The 22,825-nt window shown below is 42.5% G+C and overlaps 2 protein-coding genes across 4 annotated transcripts; one reads left to right on the top strand and one right to left on the bottom strand.

The window, feature by feature from the left end:
* The first annotated feature begins 64 nt into the window (after positions 1-64).
* Positions 65-10,091, top strand: LOC115128602 (digestive cysteine proteinase 1-like). Of its 3 annotated transcripts, none has more exons than XM_029658570.2 (11): positions 65-562; positions 2,629-2,688; positions 2,879-2,971; positions 3,915-4,087; positions 4,169-4,430; positions 4,527-4,722; positions 4,861-5,054; positions 5,279-5,370; positions 8,777-8,938; positions 9,116-9,305; positions 9,609-10,091. In XM_029658570.2, the coding sequence occupies exons 1-11, from the start codon at positions 538-540 to the stop codon at positions 9,794-9,796; spliced, it is 1,635 nt and encodes a 544-aa protein (XP_029514430.1). In that variant the 5' UTR covers positions 65-537; the 3' UTR covers positions 9,797-10,091. The 3 variants fall into 3 exon arrangements, with proteins under 3 accessions (XP_029514430.1, XP_029514431.1, XP_029514429.1); XM_029658571.1 differs by lacking the exon at positions 65-562 and adding an exon at positions 571-716; XM_029658569.2 differs by lacking the exon at positions 65-562 and adding an exon at positions 1,344-1,489.
* si:dkey-166k12.1 (solute carrier family 22 member 13) lies at positions 9,856-22,359 on the bottom strand. The gene is made up of 10 exons (XM_029659195.2): positions 21,132-22,359; positions 20,796-20,899; positions 19,521-19,675; positions 18,987-19,155; positions 16,951-17,065; positions 16,780-16,880; positions 15,560-15,771; positions 14,292-14,400; positions 13,991-14,203; positions 9,856-13,697 (listed from the first exon to the last, which is right to left on the bottom strand). Exons 1-10 carry the CDS (start codon positions 21,501-21,503, stop codon positions 13,604-13,606), a joined length of 1,644 nt encoding a protein of 547 aa, XP_029515055.2. The 5' UTR covers positions 21,504-22,359; the 3' UTR covers positions 9,856-13,603.
* Positions 22,360-22,825: the final 466 nt, after the last annotated feature.

Below are 22,825 nucleotides of genomic sequence, written 5' to 3'. Positions count from 1 at the left end.
TTCCACAGTATGAGTCATAATAGCGATAACCTAGCTGTCAAACAAGGAAATGGTTCCAATCGTTTTTCCACCATGTATTTTTCCTATAGGGGATTTTAGAAACACTTAAAATAATGGCTGTGTTTCGTGTAGATCTACCCTGGCGTAATGTTTTGATAACCGTCTAAATCTCTTTCGGACAAGGTGACTTTTATCAATATATTTTCTTGAATTTACACCCCCCAAAAATGAAATGATAATTAGTTGCTAATGTGGGTGTCATAAAGAACTACAAATGTCATGATGATCTGGACGAGACTGCCGAATCGAGGCAATGATAAGAATCTAAGGGATTAACTATCTAATGTTAGCTAAATATAGTAATGACTAAATTGACATATTCTGTGAACTGTTTTGTGCACGTTTTTAATGGCACAATACCTGTTAGCAAAGGTGTCAGCTAGGGATAAAATGCAGAAGCTTGTAGGGATTTGTAATCTGCATTTTCGTATCTGAGTGGAATATATTGACAAGTCAATTTGGCCAGGAGAGATTTACATGGTTATCAAAACGTCACGCCACGGTAAGCCTACACGAAACACAGCCCTTATTTTAAGTCTCTAAAATCCCCTATGGAAAAAATGAATGGTGGAAATATGATTGAGACCAATTCCCGGTTTGGGTTTTGTGGGTATTCTGACACCTCCACCGTTTAGACGACTTCAAGCCCAACTCAGGTATTTGACTAATATATTATGACGCAGTTCTGGTTCTCTGTTGTGAAGTTAAATTTACTGTACGAATCAACCTTTATGAATGTTTCTGTGTAATAATGTTATTGTACTTATCAATTAAATTTCAATACCTCGATTAAACTACAGTTTTGTAATCTCGCGGACAGAGTACACTACTCATTTGTTATCTGACTCAATTAGGCACAATTTTAGTTATGTATTTCTGAAATCGTGTCCTTATCACATATAATCACTGACAGTAAGAACATGGATCTACATAGTGTCGCAGGTTCGCAATTGTATTTGTCGTTTTATGAGGCAATGGCTTTCTGCCACACTGCGGAATACAGCCATAGAAGACCAGGGGAATGTTATCAAATGCGATAAAAGCTCTGACAGTAAATGCACATGATTATGTCATTTTCTCTCTGACAGACTCTAAAGATGCCGAATAATGCCAAAATATCTGTAGAAATGCACAATAAATACCAAAAATCCTCATATGACCGAAATCACATGACTTGCCCAAATCACCCACCCCTGTCCTGTGATTGGAGGGCTTCTATCATGACTTCCATCTGATTGGCCAACATAGATGCCAATCATTAACAGCATGGACTTAAATTCAATATATTTTGTATCACTCAAGTCGTTGCAGAACGCAATACGATATGTTTATGTCTTTCTGACTGCTCTCATATACGCGCAGAACAACCTACGAAAAGAAGCTATGAGGGATTGGTACATTCTAACTGTGCTATTGTGGAGCGTAGTAGGTAAGATCTCGATGTTTTTGTTAAAACAGTTCATTAAAAGATGATAGATTCTGATTGTTTTGTTTATGTTTTGCGTATTCGATGAGTCCTCTTTACTCAACCAAATGTAGGCCTACTCTACAATTATTTGTAATGTTATTGTATGAACTAAATTGTGTTTTGGATAAAATGCTAATTGGGAACATAACTGTTGCCGCGCCTGTACAGATCTCGTGACACCGGGGCGACCTGACCGCACTGCTAAAACTCTCAGTCAAATATCTTGGAATGAACGAGTTCAAATTATAGTAACTTCTGTGACAAGACCCTGCATGTTGCACTGGTAAACAAATGTTGATTCTGATTCACGGGTGGTATACTGCTCTGTTGTAGCTGACTAAACTCTAATCCATGGTGAATGAACCCAGACTGGAGTTTAGTCGGCTAGCCTAAGTAGTCTACTATGTCAAACTGATTTAGGTACAACATCGTGATAAACATGTATTATTTTTTAGAGTCACTGTAAACTGGCATAAAATGAACACCATCTCTAAACTGCATTCGTGTATCCCGAGTGGCGCAGCGGTCTAAGGCACTGCATCTGGGTGCAAGAGGCGTCACTACAATCACTTTTTCGATTCCAGGCTTTATCACATCCGGCCGTGATTGGGAGTCGCATAGGGCGGCGCATTGCATTGGCCGGGGTAGGCAGTCATTGTAAATAGGAATTTGTAATTAATTAACGGACTTTCCTAGTTAAATAAAAGTGTGTGTGTCTTCTGTGGGCATCGACTGTTGACTCGCGTTGCTTCTGACTAGAGTAGGTAACACTTATTTTTCAACAATAGTGAGTGAGAAAAGCAAAGCTCATGTCTGTCTGCCCAGTCTGATAAGTCCTCAAAGGTCATCCAGCCAACCACACCACCAGCGTGAGACTTTGGCACGTGGCAGTCACAAGCCTGGTCTCTACTGTTATCATATGTGTTGTTTACTTTGTGTGCTTGTTGCAGGACTAAACTCCACATCTGTAACCCACTTTCTTCTCTTAGGTCACAGCGAAGGGGTAATGTTAGCAGTAATAGTATGAGAAGGGTTAAGGGTAGACTCTGGAATATGACCTCTTCATACACCTCTGGCATTGACATTCTCTTTCTTCACAGCCACAGAGGGAAATGCTCTCCCTTCAGTCCCAGACTTTGGAAAGGCATACCATGTCAAAGGTGAGTGAGACCTATTGTTATTGAACTGAGGAGTGGTCACTTAATGTATGGTAATAATATGTATCCTGTACTTTTGCATGACTTGTCAGTAACTACAAGATTACACCATTTACATTTTAATCATTTAACAGACATACTTATCCAGAGTGACTTACTGTTAGTTAGTTTATTAATTTCATTTGTGTATCAGGTGTGATCTCCCTGCCCTATGCTGAGATAAAGGAACCATTTGAGGCCTGGTTCGACCTGAAGGGGAGGACCAGCCGTATCGACTATTACCACGGTAACTATTTGCACACTAGCTGTACAATAGTCAAGCAATACGGCTCCGTGTTCTCTCAGGCAAGCTGGAATATCCACCATATTGCTTATGTCAATAAAATCATAGCAGATTTTTAGAAGTTGTTCTTGGGTGGACAGGACCTGTGGGGTTTTTTTTTGGTCTGAAATGACATCCTTTTGAGGAGTCCCCTGTGCTGCAGCTTTGATCAGAAGTAGTGCATGTTGGCAGCAGGGTTGTAGTGGATGTCATTTGAGATGCCCCTTCAGTGAATCACGTGTGGAACAGAGGCCTTTCTACTGAGTCAAGGTCAGTAGACTGAAACCTCAGCACTTCTAGACAGTGAAACTTGTCAACTAAGCAGTGAACTACAGCTTCTTTTAAATCACGCTATAAAATCCTGGAGATGAGAGGGCCACTAAGACCAGGGATCTCTAACTCTATTCTAGGTTGTACAGACTTTCGTTAGTTCAGCACTAACACGCAGTCAACTTCAGTTCTTATTTTCTGTGTGTTGTTACGCCCCTGAAAACAGGGGAGAAATAATCACGAGAGTGATACGGTGTTGTATTCTCAAGTCAACATTTAGTTCAATGAGAAAAAGACAGCGAATTTCCCCAGGAATATGGGTGGAGACCAGAGCAATCGATCTCCGGCTCATAGATTAAAAGCATTTCGTAGATCACAGATTCACTTTTAGGCACCACAAAATAAAGTAATCAATATAACGTTTACACATTACTCTCACAATTCGTACCCTTTGACAGATTTGAACTTTAACACAATTATATGAATGTTATCAATCTCTATCAACTAATACTGAATGCATATTTTAACCTTAGATGTTTTAAGATCCTCACATACTATGAACTTACTAATACTTTTCAATGTATAACAGGCTATGAATATGTCCTTTAACCTGTCACATTGTCATGGTGACCTGCAGGCCAGGTGTCGACGTACCAGATGGGGATGGAGCTTCCTTGGGGATCATCCTATAAGATCACTCCTGAGACCACAGAGGTGGAGCTAAACATTATGAAGTGTTTCCAGGTCAATGGCACAGAAGAAGAGCCAGTCACACCTCAAGGATCCCTACCTGACCTCCAGGGGTTCATGGTGTGTACGTGGTAGTTGAGTTTTTCAATTAATACAGGTAGTTTTGAAAAGTTATTTGTAATAAGTGGTCTTTGTGTGTAGTTCCTCAGGATGGAGTACTATGGAGGTGTGCTCTGTGAGGTCTGGCAGAATGTGACAGTAGTCGGACACAAGAAGAATACCTACACACTCTGGGTGACACGCCCTGAAGGAGGGGTTATGGGAGGAGCTGAGCTGACCACGCCCCTATACTACGAGATGATGGGCTACAACACCCTGCTGGGGTCCCATTATGATAAATATCTGGTCGACTACAAGGAGTTCAGCTCAAAGTTTGACCCCAAAGTCTTTGCCCTGCCTGATGGTTCGCATGCGCACACACAGCTCTCAAGCCATGTGACAATTTAACAAACAATCTTAATCACTTTCTTGTCCTTGTCGGTCACATCTCTCTCTTCAGGGATGAGCTGTGGTTCATTTCCTGGTCCGGGGGTGGAGCACCACCTGCTGGCCAATCCGATGAAAGATCTGATTCACACTTCCTCGTTAGGCCATGCCCAGCGGTTGTTCGGCCACTTCAAGGAGCAGTTTGGGCGTCGTTATGGTGACGAGAGAGAGCATGAGAAGAGAGAGCACGCATTCGTTCATAACCTCCGGTGAGGGTGCTGAGGAAACCGGGAGAGGGCAAGAGAAACAAATGAATGATTGAAAGTTTTAGGTGAATATAATTTGGTTACAAATTCTGTTTTCCTCTATTCCCCTCTCGCTCTTTCCTCCATCATTCCCTCTCCCAGGTATGTCCACTCTATGAACCGTGCTGGCCTGTCGTTCTCCCTGGGGGTCAACTCTCTGTCTGACCTCACCATGTCGGAGATGTCTGCGATGAGGGGCAGAAATAGAGGGAAGAGGCCCAACAACGGCTTGCCGTTCCCCATGCACCTATACACTGGAGTACAGGTCCCTGATCAGCTGGACTGGAGGCTCTATGGTGTGTGGAGCAGAGAAGGCTGGTGGAAGGAGCTATAGGAGGACGAGTTCATTGTAATTTCTGGAATTAACTGAATGGAGTCAAACGTGGTTTCCATATTTTTGTTTGATACCGTTCCATTTATTCTGTTCCAGAGACTTCTCAGCCCGTTCTCCTATAGTTCCACCCACCAGCTTCCATGTGCGTGTGCATGCGTGTGTGACAACATTGTGTGTATTTTCTAGGTGCTGTGACTCCGGTGAAGGACCAGGCCATCTGTGGTTCATGTTGGAGCTTTGCCACCACTGGAGCAGTAGAGGGCGCTCTCTTCCTGAAAGTAATATCTCACAGTGATTTTTAGAATGACTTCAGTTGGAGTGGTGTTATAGCTGTTTATTTGGATCCCCATTAGCTTTTGCAGCAACTATTCTAACTGTGGTCCACAAACACACTGATAGACGAACAGTCACATAAATGTAAAATACAACAAAGTGTCCGCCAGGGTTTCTGTTTGGGAAAAGGTGGACCATGTTAATGCATCTTAACAGAACATGCTACTCATTTAATGACGCAGCCAATAAAACGTCATTTTCAAATGTTTGCCAAAATGCAATTCTGAACAGGGCACCTGGAACACCCCCATTCTGAACAGGGCATGTGATAGCAGGGGGATCTAAAGATGCAATAACTAGGATGGGTTGCTAATATGACTAGGAATGTTGCCTTTGGCTTCTGGACAATGAAATAGAGTTGACATGAGAACCAGGAGAGAAATGTCATAGCGGTGGGTCCAACAGGGAATTAAATGGAAAAGCATGTGCCCAAATTCTATAATTACTCCCATCTGTACAGCAATAAAATACTTCACCAGAAAGCACAACTTAGCATCAGAGGAATCAAGGATTATTAGATTCTTTAAGAAAATTGCTGTGGATTGTTTCAAATCACAAGCTTGTAGGCCTATGCCTATTGGAAGTCCGCAATTTGGGTAGCACGCGTGGCAATGGGCCAAGCTGGTTGAGTTGCGGGTGTCAGTGAAAAACATCTCATGTGTGACGATAATGTCTTGAGTATAATTTTAAATGTTGTAACAAGAAGGGGAGCGATGTGTCTCGTAGATATAGACCAGTCTCTCCAGAATGTTGTGAAGAGGGGAGGGATGTGTGGCGTAGATATAGACCAGTCTCTCCAGAATGTTGTGAAGAGGGGAGGGATGTGTGGCGTAGATATAGACCAGTCTCTCCAGAATGTTGTGAAGAGGGGAGGGATGTGTGGCGTAGATATAGACCAGTCTCTCCAGAATGTTGTGAAGAGGGGAGGGATGTGTGGCTCCAGTCTCTCCAGAATGTTGTGAAGAGGGGAGGGATGTGTGGCGTAGATATAGACCAGTCTCTCCAGAATGTTGTGAAGAGGGGAGGGATGTGTGGCGTAGATATAGACCAGTCTCTCCAGAATGTTGTGAAGAGGGGAGGGATGTGTGGCGTAGATATAGACCAGTCTCTCCAGAATGGCTCAGCTGTATCCTGCCAAGTCTTGCTCATTGTTCGCCCTTTGAGAATTATTTTTTTGTAATGGGGATTGTCACCAGTAGTAAATGTACTGTTAATCCTTGTCATTTGGTTAGATTAATTAGTAATTTACAATGTTCTTTGCAGAGTTCAGAACTTGCTACACTGAGAAACAAGTTTATGTTTTTCATAACCATGTAAGAGATTTGTTTCATTGAGCCCTTCAAACAAAAAGACTGTCTTGTTCCCCTCCTGATAATGTTGAGGGAGCGTGCGCTTGAGCAAACAGAAGTACCTGGCCTTAAGATTTTATGATTAAGCACGTGACAATGATTTTGAGAAATGAAAAACATTATTGAAATGAAAGTTCCATGAGAAATGCGCATATGAAAATCATACCTGGCACACAGAATAGTAGGCTAAATTGTAAGCTTCCTCAAACTTTTTAAAAATAACATAATTGCCTCCATGTTGCCATGGTCAGATTTTGCCTATAGGCTACTTTGACGCAATGTAAGACGAACATTCAGGTGTCAAACAATTAAGTATGTTTTCAAAATGCAGCTCCAGCTCACGCTGTAAAGTGGTGGGTGACTCACTGATAGTAGTTGCCTGACTTGATGGTGATTGGGAGATGTGCTTCAATTACCAGTTGAGATACAAATAGTTTTTAAAATAAAATAAATAAATAATCATGCACCATAACTGTTTAACACATTATTGCATTTTAAAAGTCTTGTGCAATGAATGGGCTCATAAAAGGACAAGTCTTACTCCTGCAGAGAAGCTGCAGGAGAAATCTCACTCCAACTAGGCTCTGTTATGCTGTGCACTTGTGATAGTTGTTTGATAAGTAAAATGCACACAGGCCAATTTAATTCCAGTAAATTAGAAAACTCTGTACCATGAAATGTTGACTCTGTTTTTTAAAGGGAATTTTTCTGTTTGCTTGAATAATTTGCTATGAATCCTGTGCGTTGCTGTGAATGTCTTTCGGACTTTGGTTATGGGTGTCTGAGCTGAATGTTATTTGCTTGTGCAGACAATCTGGAACTTTCATCACAGTAATATAACTCATAACTAGAAGCGGCGCATTTCATGTCTCGTCAACCTCAACCAGGAGAGACTATCGTGCATGTTAGTGCTGTAAAGGGTAAGGCATGCAGCTCTGTTCTGAGCCAGCTCTAGCTTTGCTAGGTCTTTCTTTGCTGTACTTGACCATATTGCTGTCTGGTAATATGGTCAAGTTGATCTGTGTTCCACACCATGTTTTTCTAACACCCCTCCATCTTCAGAACAGGTGAAGTAAAGCAAGTTAGGTTTTTTTCAATAATGTCTTAGGCTGCACTGAAAGGTTATAATTTACCCAACTTAATGAATGATGGAAATTTAATTGGATTTTCTACCCATATCAACAGTCAGCGCTGTAGCTCATCCCCAAGGAGGAAGATAATTAATATTGTCCTTTTATTCAGATGGTAAAATGGATGAAAAATAAATGTCAACTTGTTGTTCACAATTAGCTGTAGCTTGTGAACACTTTCCTCTCACGTATTTGCATTTGATTGTGGTTGAGGTGTTTTAAGATCTCTAGCTGTAGTATACTTGCATGTATCACCGCCATCTCTGGTCTCCCTGCACCCCATAATCCATATCCACAGGCATTCCTTCCTCACTGGTGTTGCCTAGCAACTCTAGAAATGTTCAAGACAGGTTTCTTATGGGCTGTCGCGCTGAGTATTCACCATTCCCTTGAACAACACGCACTCATTAGCAGTAGTACCTGATTGCAGTTCAGGAGATTTTCAATGAGCCACGTGTGGTGGTTCAAGGAGTTTGTTGAACTTGCATAGGAGGCAATTTAAGCTGAAGTTGGGACTTATTTGGGAGAGTTGAGGGGATGGTTGTTAGTCTTGTCAGTGGTCCTCCTTTGTACCTCTGCCAGCTCTAAGGAAATGAGTTTGTCCTCTCAGTAGGAAGTGACCGGGAGGTGCTGTGTCCTGCCGCACTGGCAGGTTCATAAACATACTACTTCCCAGGGGGCCAATCAGATTCCTCCCATCTGACCTCCTAGCAACCCACAGATGCAGCTGTGGAAGTTGCTGTGAAAAAACAGTAATTTGTCTCTCTTCCCCCCCCCCCCCCCCCCCTTCTGTTAGCAGGTTTATTGCCCCGGAGAAGTAGAATGCTTCTCACCTAGTTATAATTGTCAGTTCTTCTCTTTTCTCCCTGTAGTCAGGGTCCCTCCAGGTCTTGTCCCAGCAGATATTGGTAGATTGTAGCTGGGGCTTTGGTAATAACGGATGTGATGGCGGAGAGGAGTGGAGGGCCTATGAGTGGATCATGAAACACGGAGGCATCGCCACTACGGAGACCTATGGTTCCTACATGGGCATGGTGAGACACACACACAGAGAGCTTGTCTAGAGGTAATCCACAGGGCTCTATGCTTTGCCGGCTGCTTTTCATGTCTTACACACACTTGTTTATAAACTCATATACTCTGACAAACAGGACATGTAAATCTTTACAATATACTGTACTTGAACCTAGTGTATGACTCTCTCCTAACAGAATGGCCTGTGCCACCTCAACACTTCTCAGCTGACAGCTCGTGTCCAGAGCTACACCAATGTGACGTCAGGTGATGCCGAGGCGCTGAAGGTGGCGTTGTTTAAACACGGCCCAGTGGCCGTCAGTATTGACGCAGGACATAGATCCTTTGTCTTCTACAGCCACGGGGTCTACTATGAACCCAAATGTGGTGAGTTATATACTATAGTGCCCTCAAACTCAACTCTGGACCTTGAAGCCAGTTCCACTGCGGTTTTTCATTGTTCCCCTCTAATCAGGGACTGATTTAGACATGGGACATCATGTGGGTGCAATTAATTATGAGGTAGAACAGAACCAGCAGGCTCCAGACTTCGTAGCGTAAGAGTTGAATACGCCTGCTATAGGGTAAACATACACAGCTATTCTTCAAATCTGTCTGAGGTATTCCCCAGGGCTGTTCTCATTCTCTCGCGATCACTCACGCAATCTCTTTCTTCTCCCTCACGCCTAGGAAACACAACTGACTCCCTGGACCACGCGGTGCTTGCAGTGGGTTATGGTGTCATGGGGGCGGAGCCTTACTGGCTGGTGAAGAACTCCTGGTCAACCTACTGGGGAAACGATGGGTACATACTGATGTCTATGAAGGATAACAACTGTGGTGTTACAACTGATGCTACGTATGTTACACTGGCATAGAGCGAGGGAGAAACATGAAACGCACGCACAGGAGTTACCATTCCTTTTTAAATGATAGGAGGGGGTATTTGAAATTGGAATAATATCAGAAGTGTGTGTGGTGCATGGGATGAAGTAATGTCGTTTAGGCAGTAAGATTTTTAGACATGTTTATTGCTGGTTGGCGCACGGTGCCTTTCGCTCCCTTTCATATACACACTTTGTCACAAACGTGCGCACACACTGAATCATGCTATACGCACACTTGTGCTCTGGAATCGTGGAGTCATCTCAATAAATGTGGAATGTTTTTGTACTTGCTGCTCTTTTTTTGTGTTCATGCTGACTCAATAGTGTTTTGCTAACTCATGTGACAAATAAGACTTTACTCTTCCCAACACAATCAGTTGTTCTAAACACATGATGAATACATGTATGCCTTGCTGTTGCTAGCAGTAGCACCACATGTACATTATATATACCGAAGTATGTGGACACCCCTTCAAATTAGTGGATTCTTCTATTTTAGCCATACCTGTTGCTAACAGGTGTCTAAAATCGCGCAAACAGCCATGCAATCTCCATAGACAAACATTAGCAGAATGGCCTCACTGAAGAGCTCTGACTTTCAACATGGCACTGTCATAGGATGCCACCTTTCCAACAAGTCAGTTTGTCAAATTGATGTGATGCTAGAGCTGCCCTGGTCAACTGTAAGTGCTGTTATTGGGAAGTGGAAACATCCTAGGAGCAGCAACGGCTCAGCCGTAGACATACGCTCACAGAATGGCACTGTCATAGCATGTTTAAACATCTTGGCCTTGGTTGCAAAAATGTGTTACAAAATGCCTCTGGATGTTCCAGTAACGGGGAAGCTTAACGCTACAGCACACAATGACATTCTAGATGATTCTGTGCTTCCAACTTTTTGGCAACAGTTTGAAGGCCCTTTCCTGTTTTCATCATGACAATGCCCCTGTGCACAAAGTGAGATCCATGCGGAAGAACTTGACTGGCCTGCACAGAACCCTGACCTCAACTCTTATTAAACACCTTTGGAATGAATTGGAAAGGCGACTGCAAGCCAGGCCTAATCGCCAAAATCGTTGCTGTACCTCATTAATGCTCTTGTGGCTGAATGGAAGCAAATTCCTGCAGCAATGTTCCAACAGCTGTTAGAAAGCCTTCCCAGAAGAGTGGAGGCTGTTATAGCAGCAAATGGGGGGACCAACTCTATATTAATGCCCATGATTTTGGAATGTATGTTCAACAAGCAGGTGTCCACATACTCTTGGTGATGTAGTGTCTATAGCTATGGATCAAATCTAACCTTTGCCAATTGTCAATGATGCCCTCAGAACAAAATACACATCAGCCAAAAAGAGCTGTAGCAGTTAATGTACTACTTTCAACACATGATCAACCAAAATGCTTGCAAACCTCTGAATTATACCTGCATAATAGACTATAAGCGCTACATAAAGGGTATTGTAAAAAGCTAGTGCATGTGTTCACATTTATGAGCAATATTCTGATGTACTCTCAAGCTAGCATTCTCGAGTGATAGTTATCTGGAAAAGATAAGGCAGTAAGATAGTAAGTAACAAAACGGCGTAGACATATTGCATAGATATACCACATACGATTTAGATATGTAATGACAGATGTACAGTACCATGAAAATAGTTAATTGGTTCTCAAACATGTTTTAGAAGGTTGACAGGTCATCCGTGTGCAATAAAAAGTATAGCCTACTGAACTAAAGGCATTTGCTCAGGGAGTTGATGCAAATCTTCAGGTCTCAGACAAGGTTACTCATCACATGAGCATGTTTCACCAAACAACCTAAAATCTTGTTGGCACGTTTGTGTGTTTTGGGGTTATTCATTTGTTTTTACCACCCCGGTAATGTTATCAAATTTCTGAAAACCAAAACCAATATTACATGTTTGAATGAAGAGCGCTAAAAAGTTGTTTTTTATGGTTAGGAAAACATGGGCGACTCATTCACTGTAGGAATTATGAATGACCCCCATATTGTATGTGTGCAAGTGTATATGAGTGTGTGTGTGCGCACATGCTACTTGCATGGCATAGTGCTTCTATACAGACCTTCTGTATGGTATGTGGTTTTGAATCTTGTAACGAGTGAGAGGTTGCCTCGGAAGTTTACATACACTTAGGTTGGAGTCATTAAAACTCGTTTTTCAAACACTCACAAATTTTTTGTTAACAACCTATAGTTTTGGCAAGTCGGTTAGGATCTACTTTGTGCATGACACAAGTAATTTGTCCAACAATTGTTTACAGACAGATTATTTCTCTTCACTTCAATTCACTGTATCATAATTCCAGTGGGTCAGAAGTTTACATACACTAAGTTGACTGTGCCTTTAAACAGCTTGGAAAATTCCAGAAAATGTCATGGCTTTAGAAACTTCTGATAGGCTAATTGACATCATTTGAGTCAATTGGAGGTGTACCTGTGGATGTATTTCAAGGCCTACCTTCAAACACAGTGCCTCTTTGCTTGACATCATGGGAAAATCAAAAGATATCAGTCAAGACCTCAGAAAAACAATTGTAGACCTCCACAAGTCTGATTCATCCTTGGGAGCAAATTCCAAATGCCTGAAGGTACCACGTTCATCTGTACAAACAATAGTACGCAAGTATAAACACCATGGGACCACTCAGCCGTCATACCGCTTAGGAAGGAGACGGGTTCTGTCTCCAGGACATGAATGTACTTTGGTGTGAAAAGTGAAAATCAATCCCAGAACAACAGCAAAAGACCTTGTGAAGATGCTGGAAGAAACAGGTAGAAAATGATTTATAACCACAGTAAAACGAGTCCTATATCGACAAAACCTGAAAGGCCGCTCAGCAAGGAAGAAGCCACTGCTCCAAAACCGCCATAAAAAAAGCCAGACTACGGTTTGCAACTGCACATGGGAACAAAGATTGTACTTTTTGGAGAAATGTCCTCTGGTCTGATGAAACAAAAATAACTGGTGGCCATAAGGACCATTGTTATGTTTGGAGGACAAAGGGGGAGGCTTGCAAGCCGATGAACACCATCCCAACCGTGAAGCATGGGAGTGGAAGCATCATGTTGTGGGGTTGCTAGCTGCAGGAGTGACTGGTGCACTTCACAAAACAGAAGGCATCAAGAGGCAGGAAAATTATGTGGATATATTGAAGCAACATCTCAAGACATCAGTCAGGAAGGTAAAGCTTGGTCGCAAATGGGTCTTCCAAATGGATAATGACCCCAAGCATACTTCCAAAGTTGTGTAATAATGGCTTAAGAACAACAAAGTCAAGGTATTGGAGTGGCCATCACAAAGCCCTGACCTCAATCCTATTGAAAATATGTGGGCAGAACTGAAAAAGTGTGTGCGAACAAGGAGGCCTACAAACCTGACTCAGTTACACCAGCTCTGTCAGGAGGAATGGGCCAAAATTCACCCAACTTATTGTGGGAAGCTTGTGGAAGGCTACCCAAAACGTTTGACCCAAGTTAAACAAATTAAAGGCAATGCTACCAAATACTAATTGAGTGTATGCAAACTTCTGACCCACTGAGAATGTGATGAAAGAAATAAAAGCTGAAATAAATCATTCTCTCTACTATTATTCTGACATTTCACATTCGTAAAATATAGTGGTGATCCTAACTGACTTAAAACAGGGAATATTTACTAGGATTAAATGTCAGGAATTGTGAAAAACTGAGTTTAAATGTATTTGGCTAAGGTGTATGTAAACCTCTGACTTGAACTGTATGTGTGTTTGTGTGTGGATTGCTGGGATGTGTGTAAGTGGTCAAGACTCCGTTGCTAGGCGCTGTAGTTCCTGCCCCTCTGTGCTGCTTGCTGATTGGATAATGTCCTCTCCTTGGCCCTTCTTTGGAGGAAACCTGAAGTAGAAAACAAACTCATAAAACGTTTTAAACAAAAACAGTCAAGAAACACAGGTTATGGTTGGCAATAGGGGTTAGTTTGTGGACTTGATTGTGTGTGCGCGTGTGTGTGTGTGTCAGGGTTGGGGTCAATTCCAGTTCATTCAGAATGTTAACCAAATTCCAATTCCACATTTTCCTCATTGAAAAGTTTAAATTTCATTGTACTTCCTGAATGGACTGGAATTGAAATGGAATTGACCCCAACCCTGATGTGTGTTTGTGTGTCTGTCTGTCAGTAGATATAATACCTAGTGTCCCAGTTCTCTGCGTCTTCTACGGTATCCGGTAGTGGTCTGTTGGCAGTCTCTGGCAGTGCCAGGGCGAGAACTGCGCCAAGCAGGGGGGTGCAGCCAAAGATGAGCATGGGTAGAGAGGGGCTTCTGGTATGGAGCATGTTGATAAGGGGGGCTAACACACCCCCTACACGGGCAAACATACTGGACACACCTATTCCTGTCTGCCTGTAGACACACACACACTGGTAATAGAAGTTAGCAATCACACAAATGAATGTGCACACACACACACACACACACACACACTTCTTACCGTAGTACAGTTGGGAAGATCTCAGCAGTATAAACATAGATAACGGCGAAGGAAGCAGTGATACCAAACTTTCCTACCATGGCTAGACCTGTTATCAGGTTGGGATGGTCTAAGAGAGAGAGAGGGATGGAGAGAGAATGTTTCTTACATGATTTTGTCATTTAGCACAACGCTCCTAACCGCTAGGCTGCCTGCCGTGGTGTTTTGTAGACAGACTAGCAGCTGTTTTGTGGACCCAATATGTTACAGGTATGTTAATCTCCGTTTTGTTCAGTTTGCTTCTGTTTAAGAAATGTTTTTCAACAGAATCTATGGAATGAATACACCACTGATCACGAATAAACACAGTTCACAGTTTCATATCAGCCACGTTGTATTCCTTCTCGCATCTAGGTTATGCACTCTCCTCCTTTCACCTCTTCCCTTCGCTTGTGGACTTAAATGCACAACACATCAGCTGAAAAAACCTTTCCAAGCCAAACCGCTACACACAGCCTACATCGTTGTCACCTTATTAGCTAAAGTAACGTCATAGTTCTATTAGTAAATCTGCTACAATCATGCAGTAACGTTACAGTGTACAGCCAGTAAGCAGTTACACCAGCGGGCCCCAGTGGCAATAAATTAGTAAAAGCAAAAGCTTACCTTGACTTTAGGAGTTTCAGTTGTGTTGGATAGTCATAGCCAGCTAGCTAACATAGCATCCCTCTGTTTGAGCAGTGCGTTTCGGTAGGCTAAACTAGCTCGCTGCATTTACTAGCTAAATAAGTGAAACTGAAAAAAAATGATAATCTCTCTATTTCTCTTGCTTCTCCTTCATTTAGGAATAAATGTTCAACTATTTTCTTTCTCTCGCTTCGAGTCAACTACTCACCACATTCTATGCACTGCAGTGCTAGCTAGCTGTAGCTTAAGCTTTCAATACTAGATTAATTCTCTGATCCTTTGATTGGATGATATGTTGGAGGAAGGGGGTGAGAACCATGAGCCTCTTACGTTTTGTATTGAAATCATTGTACTCAGAGGAGGATGGAAGCTAGCTGTCCTCCGGCTACACCATGGTGCTACCCCACAGAGTGCTGTTGAGGCTACAGTAGACTTTATTTGCAAAATAGTGTGTTTTAATCAATTATTTGGTGATGTGATTATATTTAGTATAGTTTTATCTAAAAAGGATAACCTTCCTCCTATGAGGAGTCTCCACTGACACACACACACACACACACACACACACACACACACACACACACACACACACACACACACACCTGTAGGTACAGTTAGAGTGAGCAGACAGGCCACGCCCCCCAGGGCCAGAAAGACACTCTGGGATAGGCGTCTGCTCCAAGGGAGGAACAGGAGAACCAATGACCTGGCAGGGATCTCCACCAATCCAAAGATGAACTGGGTCAGGTAGAGGTCTGAGCCCAGTTTAGATACACCTAGAGACAGTCCATAATATACCAATACATTCACAAACCTAGAGAGAGAAAGAGCAGGGTTAGACACACACATACACACAGTCTTGTATTACTAATCTCCTGGGGACACACAATTCAGTCCCATTCAAAATCCAATTTTCCCTAACCATAAACCTAACCCTAACCTATACCCTTATTCAAACCCTAACACGTAACCCAAACTGGCTGCGCACGTGCGCCATCGTGCATAAATGTATTTTGTCCCCCCACACCAAACACAGGTTAAAATATAAAAACAAACTCTGAACCAATTACATTCATTTGGGGACAGGTCGAAAAGCATTAAACCTTTATGGCAATTTAGCTAGTTAGCTTGCACTTGCTAACTAATTTGTCCTATTTAGCTAGCTTGCTGTTGCTAGCTAATTTGTCCTGGGATATAAACATTGAGTTATTTTACCTGAAATGCACAAGGTCCTCTACTCCGACAATTAATCCACACATAAAACGGTCAAACGAATTGTTTCTAGTCATCTCTCCTCCTTCTAGGCTTTTTCTTCTCTTGACTTTATATTGCGATTGGCAACTTTCATAAATTAGGTGCATTACCGCCACCGACCTTGTTCGTCTTTCAGTCACCCACGTGGGTATCTGCTTCTATAAACCAATGAGGAGATGGGAGAGGCAGGACTTGCAGCTCGATCTGCGTCAGAAATAGAACTGACTTCTATTTTAGCCCTTGCAACGCAGATGCTCGTTGGCACATGCGAGCAGTGTGGGTGCAATAATTGAATAATATAGATTTCTAAATTTATTTTGCGACGCGAGCTGTGTAGTCAGCCTGTAACCCGAAAAACTAACCCTAGCTCCTAAACCTAAACCTAATTATAACCCTAACACTAATTCTAACCTTAACCAGAAACCCCATAGAAATAGCATTTGACCTTTTGGGGACTAACAAAATGTCCCCAGTTTCAAATTTTTGTTTGTTTACTATTCTTGTGTGAACTTCTGGTCCCCACATGTATAGTTAAACACGTCCACACACACACACACTTCTTAGTTACCAGACATAGAAAAGGATAAGAGCTCTTTTCCTCATCTGGGGTGTTCTAACAAGATCTGCAGCTGAGTGGCTCCTTCTACCTTCCATGTCACACCAGTCCACCTAAACATACACACACATAAAATAATATGCTCAAACACTGTGAAAAACATAAGATGTGTCTGTGTGGTACCTGTATAGTAGGTGGTAATACACGTCCGTTGACTGTAGCAGCTTTGCGTAGTAGAACAATGGCCTCCTCTCTCCTGTCATTGGCTAGCAACCACCTAGCTGACTGAGGAAGCACCCTGAGGGTAGAGAGAGAGTATATAATATCATATTGTATACAAAAATATCACATTTATATAATTATTCAGACCCTTTTTGTCCAGCCTTATTTTAAAATGTTTTTTTTTTAAAACAAATCCCTCATCAATCTTCACACAATGCCCCATAATGACAAAGCAAAAATCGGTTTTTATAAAAAAAAACAGAAATATCACATTTATATAATTATTCAGACCCTTTACTAAGTACCTTGTTGAAGCACCTTTGGCAGCGATTACAGCAGAGTTTTCTTGGGTATTACGCTACAAGCTTGGTACACCTGTATTTGGGTAGTTTCTCCCATTCTTCTCTGCAGATCCTCTCAAACTCTGTCAGATTAGATGGGGAGCATCGCTGCACAGCTATTTTCAGGTCTCTCCAGAGATGTTCGATTGGGTTCAAGTAAGGGTTCTGGCAGGGTCACTCAAGGACATTCAGAGACTTGTCCCGAAGCCACTCCTGCATTGTCTTGGCTGTGTGCTTAGGGTCGTTGTCCTATTGAAAGGTGAACCTTTGCCCATGTCTGAGGTTCCCAGTGCTCTGGAGCAGGTTTTCATCAAGTGTCTCTCTGTTCTTTGCACTGCTCATCTTTGCCTCGATCCAGACTAGTCTCCCAGTCCCTGCCACTGAAAAACATCCCCACGGCATAATGCTGTAGGGATGATGCCAGGTTTCCACCATGACGCTTGGCATTCAGGCCAAATAATTCAATCTTGGTTTCATCAGACCAGAGAATCTTGTTTCTCATGGTTTGTGAATCTTTAGTTGCCTTTTGGCAAACTCCAAGAGGGGTGTCGTGCCTTTTACTGATGAGCGGCTTCCGTCTGGCCACTCTATCATAAAGGCTTGATTGATGTAGTGCTGCAAAGATGGTTGTCCTTCTGGAAGGTTCTCCCATCTCCAAAGAGGAACTCTAGAGCTCTGTCAGAGTGACCATCAGGTTCTTGGTTACCTCCCGGACCAAGGCCCTTCTCCCCAGATTGCTCAGTTTGGCTGGACGGCCAGCTCTAGGAAGAGTCTTGGTGGTTCCAAAAATCTTCCATTTAAGAATGATGGAGACCACTGTGTTCTTTGGGGACCTTCAATGCTGCAGAAATGTTTTGGTACCCTTCCCCAGATCTGTGCCTCGACACAATCCTGTCTCCGAGCTCTACGGACAATTCCTTTGATGTCATGGCTTGGTTTTTGCTCTGACATGCATGGTCAAACTGCGGGACCTTATAGAGACAGGTGTGTGCCTTTCCAAATCATGTCCAATCAATTGAATTTACAACAGGTGGAATTTACAACAGGTCCATTCATGTTGTAGAAACATCTCAAGGATGATCAATGGAAACAGGATGCAGCTGAGCTCAATTTCGAGTCTCATAGCAAAGGTGCAGAATTCTTATGTAAATAAGTTATATATAAATAAGTTTTTATTTCGAAAAACCTGTTTTTTCTTTGACAAATATGGCGTATTGTGTGTCGATTGCTGAGGATTTTTTTTATTTAATCCATTTTAGAACAAGACTGTAAAGTAACAAAATCTGGAAAAGTCAAGGGGTCTGAATACTTTTTGAAGGCACTGTATATTTACATGGATACAAGACAAACTGTATTTATGTTTTTCCATCATGTCTACTGTGTAATATTTATTGTGAGGTTAAAGTATTATATGTATTCAAGTGACCAGATGTTAATGCATCTAGAGGTTTTTTAGGTAGGTGTGTTTCACAGTGGTGTATGATGACCTGACAAAGATCCAACTCGGAACGAAACGTCTTGATTGTGCGTCTGATTAAATCACCATGGGAGAATACCAGAGTTGCGGACATTACTTTTTTCTTCTGGGAGAGAGAAAGAGACATGAATAGTGAAGAGCAACCGGCCAAGCATTAGTGTGTGTGTGTGTGTCCTCACCATATATAGAAGATGAAGAGAAAGCCAGGAACAGATATAGCCAGCTGTAGTTTTCTCCAGTCTCGTATGAGGTAGGCTAGTCCAGCTATTAGCATGTAGCCCAGGCCAAAGAAGTAGTCAGTGAAGACACCAGCTAACATACGACGCTGGGCACACGTCCACTCTGTACCTGTGGAGAGAATGAGGGATGGAAGGAGAGGGGGAGAAGAGGGTGGAAGGAAAGCAGAGGAGAAAGGAAGGAGAGGTATAATAAGGGTTAGGTTAAGGGGAAGGGGAGATTAAGGTTTGAGTGGATCGGGTGGTGTGGAACTAAGGGGTTTAGGTTTCTGAGAATAGAGCTAGGGGTCAGGGGTTAGGAATAATGTGTGTTCTGGGGTTGGAAAGAAGGAATATAGGTGATGTCATTGTGGTACTGTTTAAATTCTAATAATGGATTGAATGTTTGGCAGAATGGTCTCATGTAAATTACAGTCCTGTGTAAATAGCAGTCATATAGATTACAGTTAACATTTTGGGGGGTATACGTGTGTGTACCCAGTACAAAGGCGTTGATGATGACTCCAGAGATAGTAGTCCCCAGAATAAATCGCAGCAGGACATACACAGGGAAGTTTGGAGCGAAAGCCCCAGCCACTCCAAACACTGTCTGTAGTGCTAGGGAGAGGAGCAGGGCATTCCTCCTACCAATCCTACAGAGAGAGAGAGAGAGAGAGGGGGACAGAGAGGGAGAGAGGGAAGGGAGGGAGACTGTGAGTATTTTTCAAAATGTATGACATTGAAGTTATAAATTCAGTATTGTACCTGTTGACCATGGGTTAGGTTTTAGGTAGGGGTCAGAGCTACTGAAATTTCCTAGGTGGCTATGGTCCGGATGAATATTGTAATTTATCGGCGTAGTAACAAACCCCGACCCATGCGACCCCAAACTGTTCACACCCCTCTTTTTGGTTGAGAGAACATTTTGCAGTTTTAAAGATAAGTTCCTGCAATTATACACATTTTGCCATGGGGCATAGAGGCCCCCATGGGCAAATCATCTGGCCATGGTAACTACAAGATTTAGATAGCTGCTTAGTTAGCCTGATTTACCTACCTAGCTAACATCCTACCTAGCTAACATCCTACCTAGCTAACATCCTACCTAGCTAACATCCTACCTAGCTAACATGGGCTGGTACTTAATAAACTGTAAATTCCTGACAGGTTATAAATATCTCTCTCTAAGGTCTGTTAGTGAATGACATAACAAGAGGAAAACTGCCCATACATTACCAAATTTTGAATTTGCACCTTGTGCATTTTACTATTACAACTCATAACAGCATTAAATTGAAAGTCCGACTTAGTTCCTTTAAGTCAGGACCTGTGGTCCTTTTGACCCCGTTCTGGGAGTATGGCTAGTTTAGGGTCTGGTGGTAGGGGTCAAGGTTTATTGAAGATTCTACAGATGTAGGATCTTAATCTGATCACCCTGTTGCCAGAGAACATTCCTGCAATGAAGAAAGACTTGTAGTGCATTTGATGTTTAAAAATGATTCTAACGTTTGTATTTTCCACAAAAAATGTATCAACCCATACAAAAAGGGAAAAGCATTATTTACCTCAGTGATGGTAGTGCTTTGATAATCCACATAATAATTCAAATTCCTGTTGCTATAGGATTTTTTCCCCCTGCTTGTAGTAAACTGTCTCAAATTAAGAAGCTACATCTATACCTGTCTGTCATAGCTTCAAAGACGACAGTTTCCTCCAGCAAACGCAACATGTAGAGAGGGTCAGAGGTTAGGGGCCAAGGGTTATGTTATGTACCTGTCTGCCATAGCTCCAAAGATGACTGCTCCCACCAGCAGACCCAACATGTAGACAGAAGACCCCAGACTGTTGAGCCATGCCTTGTCACACACCAAGTCCCACTGTAGGAGAGAGAGAAAGTGTGTGAGTGAGTGTGGTGAGACAGGGAACAACAGGTCTGATGAGAGAACTGTTCATAACATCTTCCCCTAGCACAGCTGAGGTTCCACCTAGTCTCCATCCATGGTACCCTGTTGACCATGGCACTGTAGTAGGGAAGTGAACAGATGAAACTAACATTTTCCTATTAACCCCATTAATCTGAACACAATATAAGGGAAAGGCATTATTTACCTCAGTGATGGTAGTGCTTTGATAAATCTCCTGGCTGTACACCCATCCGTGCTCGCAAGGCGCGCGCGCAGTCCCGTTCTCTGTTAGAATGTCCACGAGGACGCAGGAGTCGTCCGCCTGTGGATCCACCGGGATGCTGAGGTTCAGCTTTGCAGTAACGGCTGAAGTCAATGCCAGGCTACCATTATGAACGTTATTACCGGGGCCTGAGCTCGGGCTGTCCCGGCAGCGATGTCCTGGTGTAGCCCCGGTAAAGATGCTGACCATCATATGAAAACCCAGTAGTATCTGAGGCAGACAGATCCACACATACAAAATCTTCTGGTACTTTCCAAACCCTCCTACAGCTGTTAGAATCTGATCGAAATTCATTTTCAATCAATTCAATGCTCCTTTGAAGAAGGGATTATTTAAATCTCAATGAGACATTAGGCCTATTGCTGCTATTCGACCAAGTCTCGTTTGCAAAATAGATTTTTTATCTGAGACTAAGGTGATCTGAATAGATACAAATTTAAAATGGAATATATTTGGGTCCAATTATCTCCTATTGTATCCTAGGCTATAGGTTGGACAAAAATAAACCGAATCACTAAAGCCATCAAAAGGCTGTAAATCTTATGTCTCCTAGAGAGAAAACCAGACAAAAACACACCACCATATGCCACGGTGTGACAGTGGACAGACAGGTGCGTGTGTCCGTTGTCCGCTCTCGTCCGTCAGTGAGGGGCATAGTTTTGTTCTTCTCACATGTCCTGGCTGAGCCCCTTACAAAGTCCCTCTTATCTAACAATCCACCCCACCTCCTCCTCCTCTGTCGAAAATCAGTTGCAGTAGACTATCTTCCCTTCCCTTACAATGCATGTGGTAGACAACTATACATTATAGTTTCTCACGTCCAAGTGTGCACAGTTGTATATTACAATCAAAGCCTTCTCTCAGAAAATCGTCAATAAAATAAATCGTCAGAATCGCGCTTCGGGCAGAGTCCCTCTGAACAAGCCCTTCCGAAACCCAGAACCGCACAACAATCTTCTGTATTGACATACACCTCAAATCACAAGTCAACTGGAAATCAGACAAACAGTCTACCAAACGCACAAATTACGCAGAACATTGTCCAACAAAATAATATGCATCAGTGAAAGCCAGTGTCCAGTGCGCGTCCCCGAGGGTGGATGTTATAAACACCGTGTTTTTGTAGAGGTGGGGGTTGGGGTTGGTGTTGTTGCTACAAAACTGTTGAACCAAGGGAAACGCGCGAGCGGAACAATAGCAGAGCGCGGAGAGACATGAACGCGCACTTTATAGATAGGTAGTCTCTGAACAATGACCGCTGGAGCATGATTTATTTATCATCATCCGAGTGGTTTGTTTGTGTTTGGATGTAGTCTAGTCTGTCTTCTTTAATTTCACTTAATTTACTATTTGTTAGGAAATAAATATGCTAACAATCGAGAGTATAGGCCTAGGCCTAATAGGCTGCGTTTAGACAGGCAGCCCAATCCTGATATTTTTTTTAACTATTTGGTCTTTTGAACGATCAGATCAGCTTGAAAAAGATCAGATGTGAAAATATCTTATGTAATTGGTCAAAATATAAATTAGTGACATAAAGATAAGAATTGGGTTGCCTGTCTAAACGCAGCCCTAGATGCTGCACCTGTGACCGTCCATTGTTTGGTGGTGCTACA

The sequence above is a fragment of the Oncorhynchus nerka genome, linkage group LG4 (assembly GCF_034236695.1).
Source record: "Oncorhynchus nerka isolate Pitt River linkage group LG4, Oner_Uvic_2.0, whole genome shotgun sequence".
NCBI lineage: Eukaryota > Metazoa > Chordata > Actinopteri > Salmoniformes > Salmonidae > Oncorhynchus > Oncorhynchus nerka.
The sequence above is the reverse complement of the archived record's forward strand: the minus strand, read 5'-3'. Positions and strand labels throughout refer to the sequence as shown.

Coding starts and splice junctions, on each gene's coding strand:
- si:dkey-166k12.1 (XM_029659195.2), bottom strand. CDS start 21,503: ATGAATTTCGATCAGATTCTAACAGCTGTAGGAGGGTTTGGAAAGTAC. Junction 16,881..16,950: donor TATTACCACCTACTATACAG/GTACCACACAGA, acceptor GTGTATGTTTAG/GTGGACTGGTGTGACATGGA. Junction 14,401..15,559: donor CACTCTAACTGTACCTACAG/GTGTGTGTGTGT, acceptor TCTCTCTCTTAG/ACCATCCCAACCTGATAACA.
- LOC115128602 (XM_029658569.2), top strand. CDS start 1,444: ATGAGGGATTGGTACATTCTAACTGTGCTATTGTGGAGCGTAGTAG. Junction 4,723..4,860: donor GCATTCGTTCATAACCTCCG/GTGAGGGTGCTG, acceptor TCCCTCTCCCAG/GTATGTCCACTCTATGAACC. Junction 8,939..9,115: donor ATGGTTCCTACATGGGCATG/GTGAGACACACA, acceptor CTCTCCTAACAG/AATGGCCTGTGCCACCTCAA.